This window comes from Musca vetustissima, unplaced genomic scaffold, assembly GCF_032173495.1.
Source record: "Musca vetustissima isolate MV318-11 ecotype Yass unplaced genomic scaffold, APGP_CSIRO_Mvet_v1 utg320880, whole genome shotgun sequence".
In the NCBI taxonomy this organism is placed as follows: domain Eukaryota; kingdom Metazoa; phylum Arthropoda; class Insecta; order Diptera; family Muscidae; genus Musca; species Musca vetustissima.
Genome location: NW_026881612.1, coordinates 23,948 through 35,379, shown reverse-complemented (window position 1 = coordinate 35,379; position 11,432 = coordinate 23,948). Strand labels below are relative to the sequence as shown.

General features: G+C 34.3%; 1 protein-coding gene across 1 annotated transcript; it reads right to left on the bottom strand.

Moving 5' to 3' along the window:
* Nucleotides 1-765: 765 nt before the first annotated feature.
* On the bottom strand, nt 766-11,191 carry LOC133327581 (tyrosine-protein kinase Fer-like; the record flags this gene model as incomplete). The annotated part of the gene is made up of 7 exons (XM_061536097.1): nt 766-915; nt 4,539-5,846; nt 5,892-6,497; nt 8,403-8,577; nt 8,647-8,925; nt 10,698-11,031; nt 11,095-11,191. Coding segments are annotated over 7 exons (2,949 nt in total), but the record flags the coding sequence as incomplete, so codon positions are not given.
* Between the last annotated feature and the right edge of the window lie 241 nt (nt 11,192-11,432).

The following is an 11,432-nucleotide window of genomic DNA, read 5'->3' as shown; positions in this document are numbered from 1 at the left end:
AAAAATGTTAAAATGTATGAAATCAAATCACATGATTGGCGGAGCCCGGAATCGGGAAATTAGTTTAAGTTCGGAATATATTATATTAATAACCCGCAAATAGTAAACATTTTAAAGAACAAAACAAAATTATTTATCTTGGTTTTACTACCAACCTTAGACAAATACTGAAGAGGAACACTTTAAAAACTGAAACTCGATTCCGACAAAATTAGTCGACTGTAATCGATGAATATATGATATTTCGTCTGACTATTTTCTAAAATAATATTGGAGAATGTGATTGTATCATAACCTAGGTTATGACATTTTGATAGCCAATTCCAATTATTATAGCCGGAATAGAATTTGGAGCCTTACTGTATAAATGGAATATAATACACATTTCCGACTTTGGCTTGGATCATAAAATCTCAGATCGACCACATTATATAGCTCGACAAAAAAGCGCACACGCATAGTGGCCTGGATGTGTTAATGATTAAATACTGCCTAATCTAGATTTTTTCGATAATTTTCCAAAATGACGTGATAATTGTTTACAGTTATAACATCATTATATTTATCTATATTCCATTCTAGTATTCGAATATAAAAATATTTAAGAAATTATTGCATCAACAAACGAATAATAATTTTGCGTGGGAGTGTTAAATGTCTGACAATTTCTAGTATTCTGACAATTTGACAGATTAAAGAAATTATTTATTTGAGCACACTGACAACATGTCACTTTTTTATATAAAAATTAATGTTTGCACTTACATTAAATATTGATTTTGGACGCTTTTTGCGTGCCGGTGGTTTTGGTGGACCATTTAAATTGTGGCAGTTATGAAAGAATAGCAACGAGAAATTTCCTGCCGAATCACTGCAGTTGCTACTTTGACCGGAAGTACTACTCATTTTCATAAACTTTTCCAATAATACATTATTTGAAAAGATAACTAGATTTGCATTAAATGCTGTTTTACTTTTAAATGCTTGAATATATTTTTATTTATTAATATTTCACTTCATAAATTTTTTATTTAAACTAAAGCACGTCACCGAAAATTTTACGCATTTTCTTCAATGAAAATATAAAATTCGCCCGGTTTTTTTTTTTGGTGAAACAAGAAAATTTAGCGAAATGAAAATATTACCGCACAACAACTGATGATATTGAATGAAAAACTGTTTCAAATAGCAAACAAAAAATTAAGAACAAATCTCATTTCGAAAATATTGCACACCAACACTTTCACATAGTGAATGAAATAAAACCTACGACAATAAAATAAATTTGTATTTCAAAATCACAACTCATTTGAAAAAAAAAACATAAGAGAAACCTCAATCTCTTGCGAAAAACAATTCTCTGAGAACAAAAATTCCATTTGTTGTCTCTAGACGATTTCCTGTTGAACTTGTAACATTTATCAGCCAACAAAGTTCATGAGTAATGACATTTAGTTGTTGTCGTTGGTGTGGGGGAATTCTTTTTTATTTAAATGTTAAGTTATTGAAAAAACATCTCAACATCATCTAAGAGTTCTATGTTTTTGTTCGAAACAACAAATTTACTTTGACGCTTTCCCATCAAGTTTTTTGTTGGCAGAGTGACAAATTTTGTTGTTTCACCAACATTGTGTTTTCTTTTCACCTACCCTAGGAAACACACAGCCACCTAGTGCTGCGTCACTCGTATTTGTTGCATTGGAAATAATTTTTGGGAGAGACCTGAATTTATATACATATATGTATGTATATATGATTATTGGTTATTTCGAAACGTTTCTATAGATATTTTGGGTATTAAGAATAGAAATTGCTTTTAATCGCTTTATTAGCAAACATTTTAGAGAGAAATTCTAATAATCTCTAGAGAATGGGTGGGAAAATTGTGTTATTAAAAAGGCTGTACCAAAATTAACGTAGCAAAATAACATAGCAAATATATATTCGACAGTTGAAGTCTTCTTTAGCCAAAACCGAACCCACATGCAACATTTCCATTGGTCAAAAACCCACACATGGCAACATCTACTCAGTCGAGATATAACAGTCGGTATGGGCCTAGGACCAATAGGACCAATGTGACCAGTATTTTGGGAATTCCGTTTTCCAACCTAACGAAAATCAATGTCTACTCAAGTTTCGGAAAGTTTACTCAAGTTTTCCATATAACTGTAGCTTTCACTATTGGATTTTTGAGGATTTTATGTTTTTAAATCGTGTTGGCTCTTATTTGCATATTTCTGGTTCTCAGTGGGTGACAGATCTTTCAACCAAAAATTATAGTCCCATATAATAATCCAGCCTCTTTACAGTTATTTTAGTGGTCCTAAGCACATTGCCAATCATCTAAAGAATAATAAGGCAATAGGTGTCGATGGGTTACCAGCCGAACTATTCAAGACCGCAGGTCAGATGCTACTACCAGCTGGTCAGGAGCATGTACCAGCTCATTAGTACAATTTGGCTAGAGGAATGCATGCCCAATGATTGGAACCTCAGCATCCTGTGTCTCGTGCACAAAAAGGAGACAAGACGATACAGGAATTAGTCTCCTTCCCATCGCATATAAAGTGGTATCCTGCGTACTGTGTGAACGACTGAAGCCAATGGTCAATGATGTTATTGGACCATGCCAATGCGGTTTCATACCTGGCAAATCCACCATTAATCAGATTTTCACACTGCACCATATGCTGGAAAAGACCCACGAATAACACATCGACATATTCCACCTATTCGTCGACTGTAATGCCGCATTCGACAGCACTATCCTTTCCATTTATGCGCTCGGCAAAATTAATAAAGCCATGCAGGATAAGCTTAACTGGTACAAGCAGCAGCAGTCGGAAAGGAATTCTCGGAGCCCTTCAATACCGAACGAGGATTCAGATAAGGGGGCAGTTTGGCACTCTGTACACCAAACAACACATGTTACTCGCCTACGCCGACGACATCGACATAATGGGTCGAACATTGCGAGCGGTAACAAAATTGAGAAGGAGTCTGCCAAAGTGGGTCTGGCAGTAAATGGCGAGAAGACCAAACTGATGGTATCAACGTGCAAGACATTCAGTAGACTCGAACCAACTGTGGAACTTGCAAATTACAGCTTCAAGGTGGTCAAAGATTTTATATACATGGGTACCGCCATAAATAAAACTAATGACATCAGTTTTGAAATTCTGAGAAGGATAGTGTAGACCAACAGATGCTACAATAGTCTAAGTAAGTAGTTTAAAATCAAGGCCACCTCTCGCCAAACCAAACTCACGAAGTGTTGCAAACTTAATATACCCTACACTTTTGGTGGAGGGTATAAAAATGTAAATGTTGATCCTTTGAACGAGTAATATCGTTCAATCACGAAGTGTTGCAAACTTAATATACACTACACCTTTGGTGGAGGGTATAAAAATATAAATGTAAATGTTGATCCTTTGAACGAGTAATATCAGAATTACTAGATCTGTAAGTTCTATAATCGGATCGGACCTAGTTTTTTTTAGGAATATAAAAGGATTTCAAAATTTGAACCAAAACAATAACCAAATAATATGAGATATTAAAGTAATTAAGTAATTAGGAATAGAGGAGTTACCAACACGGGTGGGCCTAGAGGCTCCAAGATGCATAGAGGTACCAAGTTGAGGACAAATTCAATCACATTCGTTCAAATTGTATTATCAATTTTTTTTCTTTACAATGTTTATCAGTTCGTGGAATGTAACCACCAAATAAGGTAGGATAAAATATTACGATTACATTTCCCAAACAACTCCAAAATCTGAAATGAATTTGGCCTATGTTTATAATCTCGGGCATCTTTACAAACTTTTTGGAAATATTTTTGACTAAGAATTTTTTTTCAAAAAATATCGTGATTATATATTAAGATCTTTTAATGAATATATAAGGATAATAATCGAATATATGAAAACTATAAAGTATTTTTAGTTTTGAGAATAGTTTTTTTAATTAATATCCATTTAAAAAATTAATTGCATATTATTATATATATGCATATTAGAACATTTTTCAAAGTGTACCATTTCAAAATTAAAAACAAACATGCAAATTAAATACCAAAAAAAGGAACATGCTTAAAAACTTTAAAAACAACATAAATAGAAGCTGCAGAAAAATAAAAGCTAAAATATACTCAGCCTACATTTTAAAAATACTCTTATTGTAACTAATTATTACATTTTTAATAAACTTATAATTAAACATCAACTTAAAATAACATTGTGTTTTGCTTTACAAACAATACCATGGCAGGAGATAGATGTGTCAATGCTACTTGAAAAGTGCTTAAAGTAAACAAAGTTTGTACTACTAAAAGAATAAATTATAAAAATTAAATTAAAAATATTAATAAAGTAAAAAGTGTGCTATAATTTTTAGGGGCGAGACCCATAAATATATTTTTTATTCTGGAAAAAAATAAAGCTCTCCACTCTAAAGATGCAATGTGAGACAATCGTTCAGACATTCTTCATTTTGTACTTGGTGTTGGATTATGATTGAATGCTACTCACTGTTGTCGCCAAACTGGGAACACAATAACAATGATCCTTCATGGAGAGTACATCATCACTTGATTCACCAGCATCCTCATCATCATCGCCATGCGAGTGGCGATCAACGCTAAATGGCCGGTGATGACGATTGTGGTGTTTTGCCACATGCGGTGATCCTGGAGGGCATGTACAAAATTCTTCGCTATTATCTTCTGATGTTTCCGAATTCAAATTGAATTCTTTGGCAAAATCGAAGACACTTTTGCTCGGATGTATACGACGACGTTTCGTACATACTTTACACAATTTACCTTTGCGCAATTGAAAATTTATGAATTTCGAACGGAATGTTTGTCGTATGGCTTTGGATTTCTTTTGTATTTTTGGCACTTTAAATTTTAGCTTTGAGTTAGATGAGTCCTTGGACGGATTCATGTTGGCAGTGTTTGTTGTTGTAGTGGTGGTGGTGTTGATTTTTGTTGATTGACTTGAGGAATCAAGTAATGGATCGGTGTGTGTGGATGGTGAACTGAGTGTGGAAGAGCTATTTTGATTATTACCATTATTATCGGTTAACTGAGTTTCTGGATAATTTGGTGTACCGGAGGGTGTAATGGCTGACCCACCGGTTTTTGAATGTAATGACGATGATGTATTGGATGAGGATGAAGTTCCCTCGGAACTTTTATTATCATTAATTCCATTTGTTTTCATTGAATTGAAACAACCGGTATCCTCTTTTTCCGGACTATCTTTACTATCCATGGATTTATGCATTTTGGTTAAAGGACTCTTAGAGAATTCCTTGATGTTGCATAAAATGGCATTAATGGATTTTTGTGAGAAGGATAATGATCGTTTCTTGTTCTTATCATTTTGCATGGTAATGGGTAATTCTCGATCTGAACTCGAGGTGGATATACGTTTGATGTCATTTGGATTACCACTAATGGGTCGTGTTACTACATCAATTATTTCCGCTGATTCAATGGCATCCAAATCGGTGACCTGTGGTGAAATCGTCCTCTTAAGACGATTATCCAAGGTACGATTCAGTTCATCTATGCGATCTAAATGAGCATCTATGGAATTTTGCATTACTTCGGGTATGGGTTTTTGTTCATTATTATCTACATCTACACCATTGGAATTGATGATTACTTCCTGGCCATTAGAACTATTTTCTTTTTCCTCTTCAAGTATGGTTTTCTTTCCTTCGGTTTCTTTATTTTCCTCTGCCTTAATTTCCTCCTTAATACTTTCCGGTATTGCATTGATTTCTATAACCACCTGTTGCTGTTCTCCCAGTGTCGATAACAATATTTCCTTTTCACATTTATTTTCCACAATAATTTCATTTTCTTTGTTTACATTTTGGATTTCGTCCTCCTTGGGATGCATATTCTTTTCCACGGCCTCATCCACCGCAATTTCCTTTTTCTCCTCCACGCCGATATCCTTTTTCTCCTCTTCTTTCAAATCTAAATCCGCATAAATATGATTATTGTTATTATATGACCATTTCTTATCGTCATATTCATCATCTTCCTCGTGCTGTTCCCTGAGCTCATTGCGCATCAATATCGAACCGTGGCTCATGCTGCGTCTTAGCTTGGATGGTACAAATCTTAGTGGCGGTGTCAGCTCCTTAACAAAATCACTTAAATCATGCATAAAACCCTGATTGTTATTAGCTTCAAAACTGGCAGCCATGCGCATGGGTAGGTTAGTAATAATAGGCTCATATTTTGCAGGGCTATTGGGACTAATTACCGATAGTGAACCCAGACTCTGAGAGCGTGGTTTCATTTTACTGGTCAAACGTTTGGCTCGCGCTGCTGCTGTCGGTGTTGTCGGCTGGGGTGTTGATTTACGTTTGAAATGACGTCCTCGCAGTAGGGTGAGAACACCACCGCGTCGCCGTAACTCATTGAATATACTTACACTTGTTGTTGTATGATTGTTGTTATTGGAGTTCTAGAGTGTGTGTTTTTTGTTTTTTTTATTTATTTTGTTGGTTAGTTTTTATGTTGGGTCGTATAAGAAAGAAAGATATGGGGAAAAATTCAAAATCATGTTATTTTATATAAATATTTGGAATCATTCACCAGTTCTAATTAAAAAGGGTATTCCTATGACTTCTGTTTCGAGGAAAGTGATCGAAAATTAAGTTGTTTTTATTGACACAATATACACTTCAATTCTGTTAATAAGGATTCAAGTGGTCGAGCCATGCGGACACGTAAGAAAAACAATTCGATTTTTTGTTAACCAATTTGTAGGCCTTCTATTTGAAGTGTAGTTTTATAGAACTAGGTTTTTTGTGAGGCCTGGATTCTTTTAGAATATTTTTTCTTGGTCTGTACGAGTCGTGGATTTAATATGGGCTCTGATTTTTGTAAGAATATTTTTTCTTTGACTGCAGATACATAGGTTTTTAAGAATATTTTATATAGAACTATGAGATGCCTGTGTTTGTTCGTTCGGAATATGTTGAAGACATTTTATTTTAATTACAGAAACGTGGATTTTAGGGATATTTTTTCTAAGACTAGCATAGGCATATTTTTTAAGCTGATTTATAAGAAACCTTTGGGAATATTTACACTATCGCGGAGTTTTTATATTTTATCTAGGAAGTTTAAGAGTGTATTAAATTAAAATATCTTATTATGAAAATGGACCGAACTTTTTATACCCTCCACCATAAAATGGGCATTCAAAATACCTAAATTAATCGGCAATTTTATATGGGGCTATGTCACAATAAATTGGTGCTAGGAGAAAGCAGAATACTAAACTACAATCTCTCAGAAAATTGGGCCAAGAGCTTGACTTCTATGAAGATGTCCTGTGAAGTTTTTTACCCACCAAGTCGCTTTGTTATGGTAAAATATAGTCAAAAACCCATTTAAAATAAATATAAACGGTCTGGACTTTAATATGGGTTCTATTCCCGATATTTATTATTTTTGATATGTAGATTTGTGATCCAATCTGACTCCAAATATCAAATTGGACCCCATCGCTTAAAAAGCATGTTGGAAATCTTCAAAATGACGAAACTATGAAGTAACATTATATGGAGACTACGCCTGATAATGAGTCAATATTGAAATCGTGAACAACTCCCCAAAAAAGTGAAATTTGGGGTCATATAGGGTCTACCATAAATATTGGACCAATATTGATATTTTTGGTAGAAAATTTTTCTACGCAATGATTACCCAAAGTAGCAATTTACAGCCAATTTTGTTGAAAATGTGTTCCAAATACCGAATTTTTGGGGTTCACTGTTATATATAGGCTATACTAAAACGTGGACCAATATATCACATTTTCAATACCAAACATCCTAGTAGTAGTTGCTGTGTATGTGTAAAATTTCAACGTCCTGTCTTAAATATTACGAGACTAAAGACTAAATTGACATAGAATTTTATTCTGATCAAGAATATATATATATACTTTTTGGGGTCTCCGGTGAATATTTCCAGATGATACAAGCAGAATGTCAAGTTGCATATACACGCCACTTGATGGTGAAGGGTATAAATCGTTGGATATGTGTATGTATCTTAGATTTGGTCAACAATATTTGAGTCTTTTTCTGTGTGCCACATTTCCCACAACTTAATTTTCGATCACAAAATTATTAAAAAAAGGAACTCCTACAAACAATCACTTGTCATACGTAATGCATAGACCACAACCGTTTATATCTGCTATTTTTTGATATATAAATGACATACTAAATGTAATAATTTTTTGTATTATAAATAATACTCCATAACCTCAATATTTATGTAAGTGAGTAATGCATGAAATTCGTATATAAAAATACCCTACACCATAAAAACATTAATCACATTCACAACTCACCTGATGATTATCATTATTATAGCCACTATGTTCAAAGCAGGGGAAATTTGGCAAATCATCACCGGGTGGTAATTCTTCACAACCCACTTCGTTAAGGGCACACTTGATCATATCCAATAGCTTTTGTTTTTGTTTCTCCTGACAACGTAGGGCATTCAAATCCTTCGATTGGCGACTGTAAAATGAAAGGGAAATAATGTTAACTAATGTGTTAGGAAATTTAAAGCGGTTGATATGAAAATACTTTTGATTTTCCTTTGACGATTGTATGCCATTGCTGTTAATGCTACCATTGGAGGTTATCGAACCATTTGCTATGGGCGAACCACCATTGACATGTTCAATCATTTTCATTTGTTTCTCTTGGCAGTCTCGTACAAATAATTCCAATTCCAATTGTTTGGTACGCAACCAATCGACAGTTAAATTATCAACGGCCAATGTACTGGACTGTAATTTGCCAGGGATGTCTTTGATGAGCGATTCATCGAATTGAAATACAACAGGGGTGGTGGGTGATGTTCTGGAAGAGAAAAAAGGAAAGGTTTTAAATTTTTTTTTTTGTCTTTATTTACTTTGTAATTGAAGCCAAATTATAATTTAATGGCCAATTTATGTATAATTACAAAGAATCCACATTATATCATAGCTACTCTAAAACAAATTCTTATAAATATAATATAATAAATATTTTAAACATGTTTAAATCTGCATTACATCATGACTACTCAAATATATCCACTTTTAAACATTTTAAAAACTTCGTGACATCATGGCTACTCAAATTTGTAGTTTAAAATAAAATTTGAAAGTAGTTTTCAAGATATAAGAAAATATAGTTCGGCGTGTTGTATTCTTGAAGACTAAAAGATTTCCTGGAAGAAAATCTTGAATATTAGTTAATGTATAAAGGTGCCGCCCCGTTTTAGGCATTTTTATGCTATTAATCGAATTTTCGATTAATATAGGTCTTCTTATAAATGCGGTGTCCCATTTTTGGTATTTGAATGTACTAGTTCACATAAGTTAGCCTCCATAATATTGGAATTAAAGCAATTTAGTATGCCGATTTCTCAGGGGATGAAATAGGTATTTCTGCTGTTGTTGTAAAAGCCCTATTGTTTTTACACAATGGACTGATGTGGCAGACGTTGGCCGAGTAAGGCTCAGGTCATTTTGGAACCTGGAAACCTGTCTGGTATATTTCTTGTTTTGGTTCCTTACAGACCATTAACAAAAAGTCATTTAAAGCATCGAATTGCTGCCACAGTCCTGACCACGAAGGACAATTTCCAGTTCACAAATCTCAAAAATTGTCGTCTAATAAAGAGGTGATAAATTAAACTGGTACCTTTCGAAAGTTCCGATATTCAGAATATCATCCTGGTATGTTTTATCTGGGATTACATTCATCCTGGTGTGTCTGGACAGTTAACAAGGTCATCCAGACTTATGTCTGAAGTCTCAGCTTGAAGTTAATGTTTCTGTTGGAACTCAAATTGCATTTCAACAGAACTCTGGTTGTGACACCGTCTTTAGGAGAAGATCCAGCTTGTGTTAGATTGTCCCTTTTTCGCATAAACCCCGATTTGACAGACGATTAAACATAGCTATTACAGAATACACTCGAGTGTGCATAATATGCTCTCAGAAGTTGATATAACAGTTTCCTCTGAGACTCGGACCGGAGCTGATGACACAACTCATTTGGTAACTGTCCGTTTCGTATACCTCCGATAAAAATAATGTTATAATCTGTCAAATTAACTCAAAAGGCGAATTAGAGTTCATTATAAGAGTGCAGTAGTCGGGGTAATTTACTATATCTCTTAGAAGATTAAAATGTATATAGGCAGGCCTATTACTCCATCTGAAATAACCTACGGCTCATTTTGAATCCGTTTGTGTGAAACATAGTGACGAAATCTACAACTGAAACTTCGATTCTCTAATTTATACAGAAAAGGGCACAAAACTCCTAGACCCAAGTGGTTTTTTCCACAGTCGGAAATATAACTGATGAAAGTGTCACCAATACACAACAACCTTAATCAGCAGTAACGGTGAGATCACTTTACCAATAAGTCTCTCGGTTGACGGGCTTCGACACCATGAAGCATTTATGGTTTTCCTCCGTTACAAGCTAATAATCTAACTATACAAGTATGGTTCTAATTGATCCGTTTTTTACAGCCCACATTAGGTAAAAAGTCTAACATTATAATCCAAATCTAACACAATTCCTCTGCGACCTTTTACATTTCTGAACATTCGTCATTTCATACACCAACTCACCTATGCTTTTCGGTAAATTCCCGATATTCCTCACTTGGATTTATACTGTTTATCACATTATCGATACGTTTTTGAATTTCTTTAAATTTATCCGCGGTTAGATCACTATGTTGGCTGGCCTCCTGTAAAATGTTCTTCCACAGTAGTATGAAACTTTCTTGGACCGACTGTTGATGTTCCAAGAGACCGGGTAGGAGTATGGTACGGAAATCTTTTTCAACTTCGACGGCTTCGGTAATGGAGAGTACATATTCGTTGTGGGTTAAATGTAATTTTCGGCAGGCTTTTTGATATTTATCACGGACATCATCAACTTTGCGGCCACTGCGACCAGCTATAATGAGAGAGCAAATGGAAATAGTAGAATATTTTTTAAGTATATTTTGGAAATACTCACCTTTAATATAATGTTCCTCAAAGCGATCCCTTAATGTCCGATAGCCATCCAAATGTTTTGTGTATTCGTTTTTCTTTCGTACCACCTCTTCTGTGAGCTGGAAAATTAAGAATAGAAAGTTCAAATTTTAGTATGGTTTAATTATCACCACAGGAAATGACTAGAATAAAGAAAATGCAAATATGGAATTACAAACTATAATTAACCAAAATCAAGAGAATATTTCCAGTTTTGTGCCCATTATTTTGGTTTTAAGATCAGCTGATATTTGGCAAGTGCTTTCACCGATTGTCTGCAATATTTTTGTTTGAATGATTCTCTGAAATGAGCACATGAAC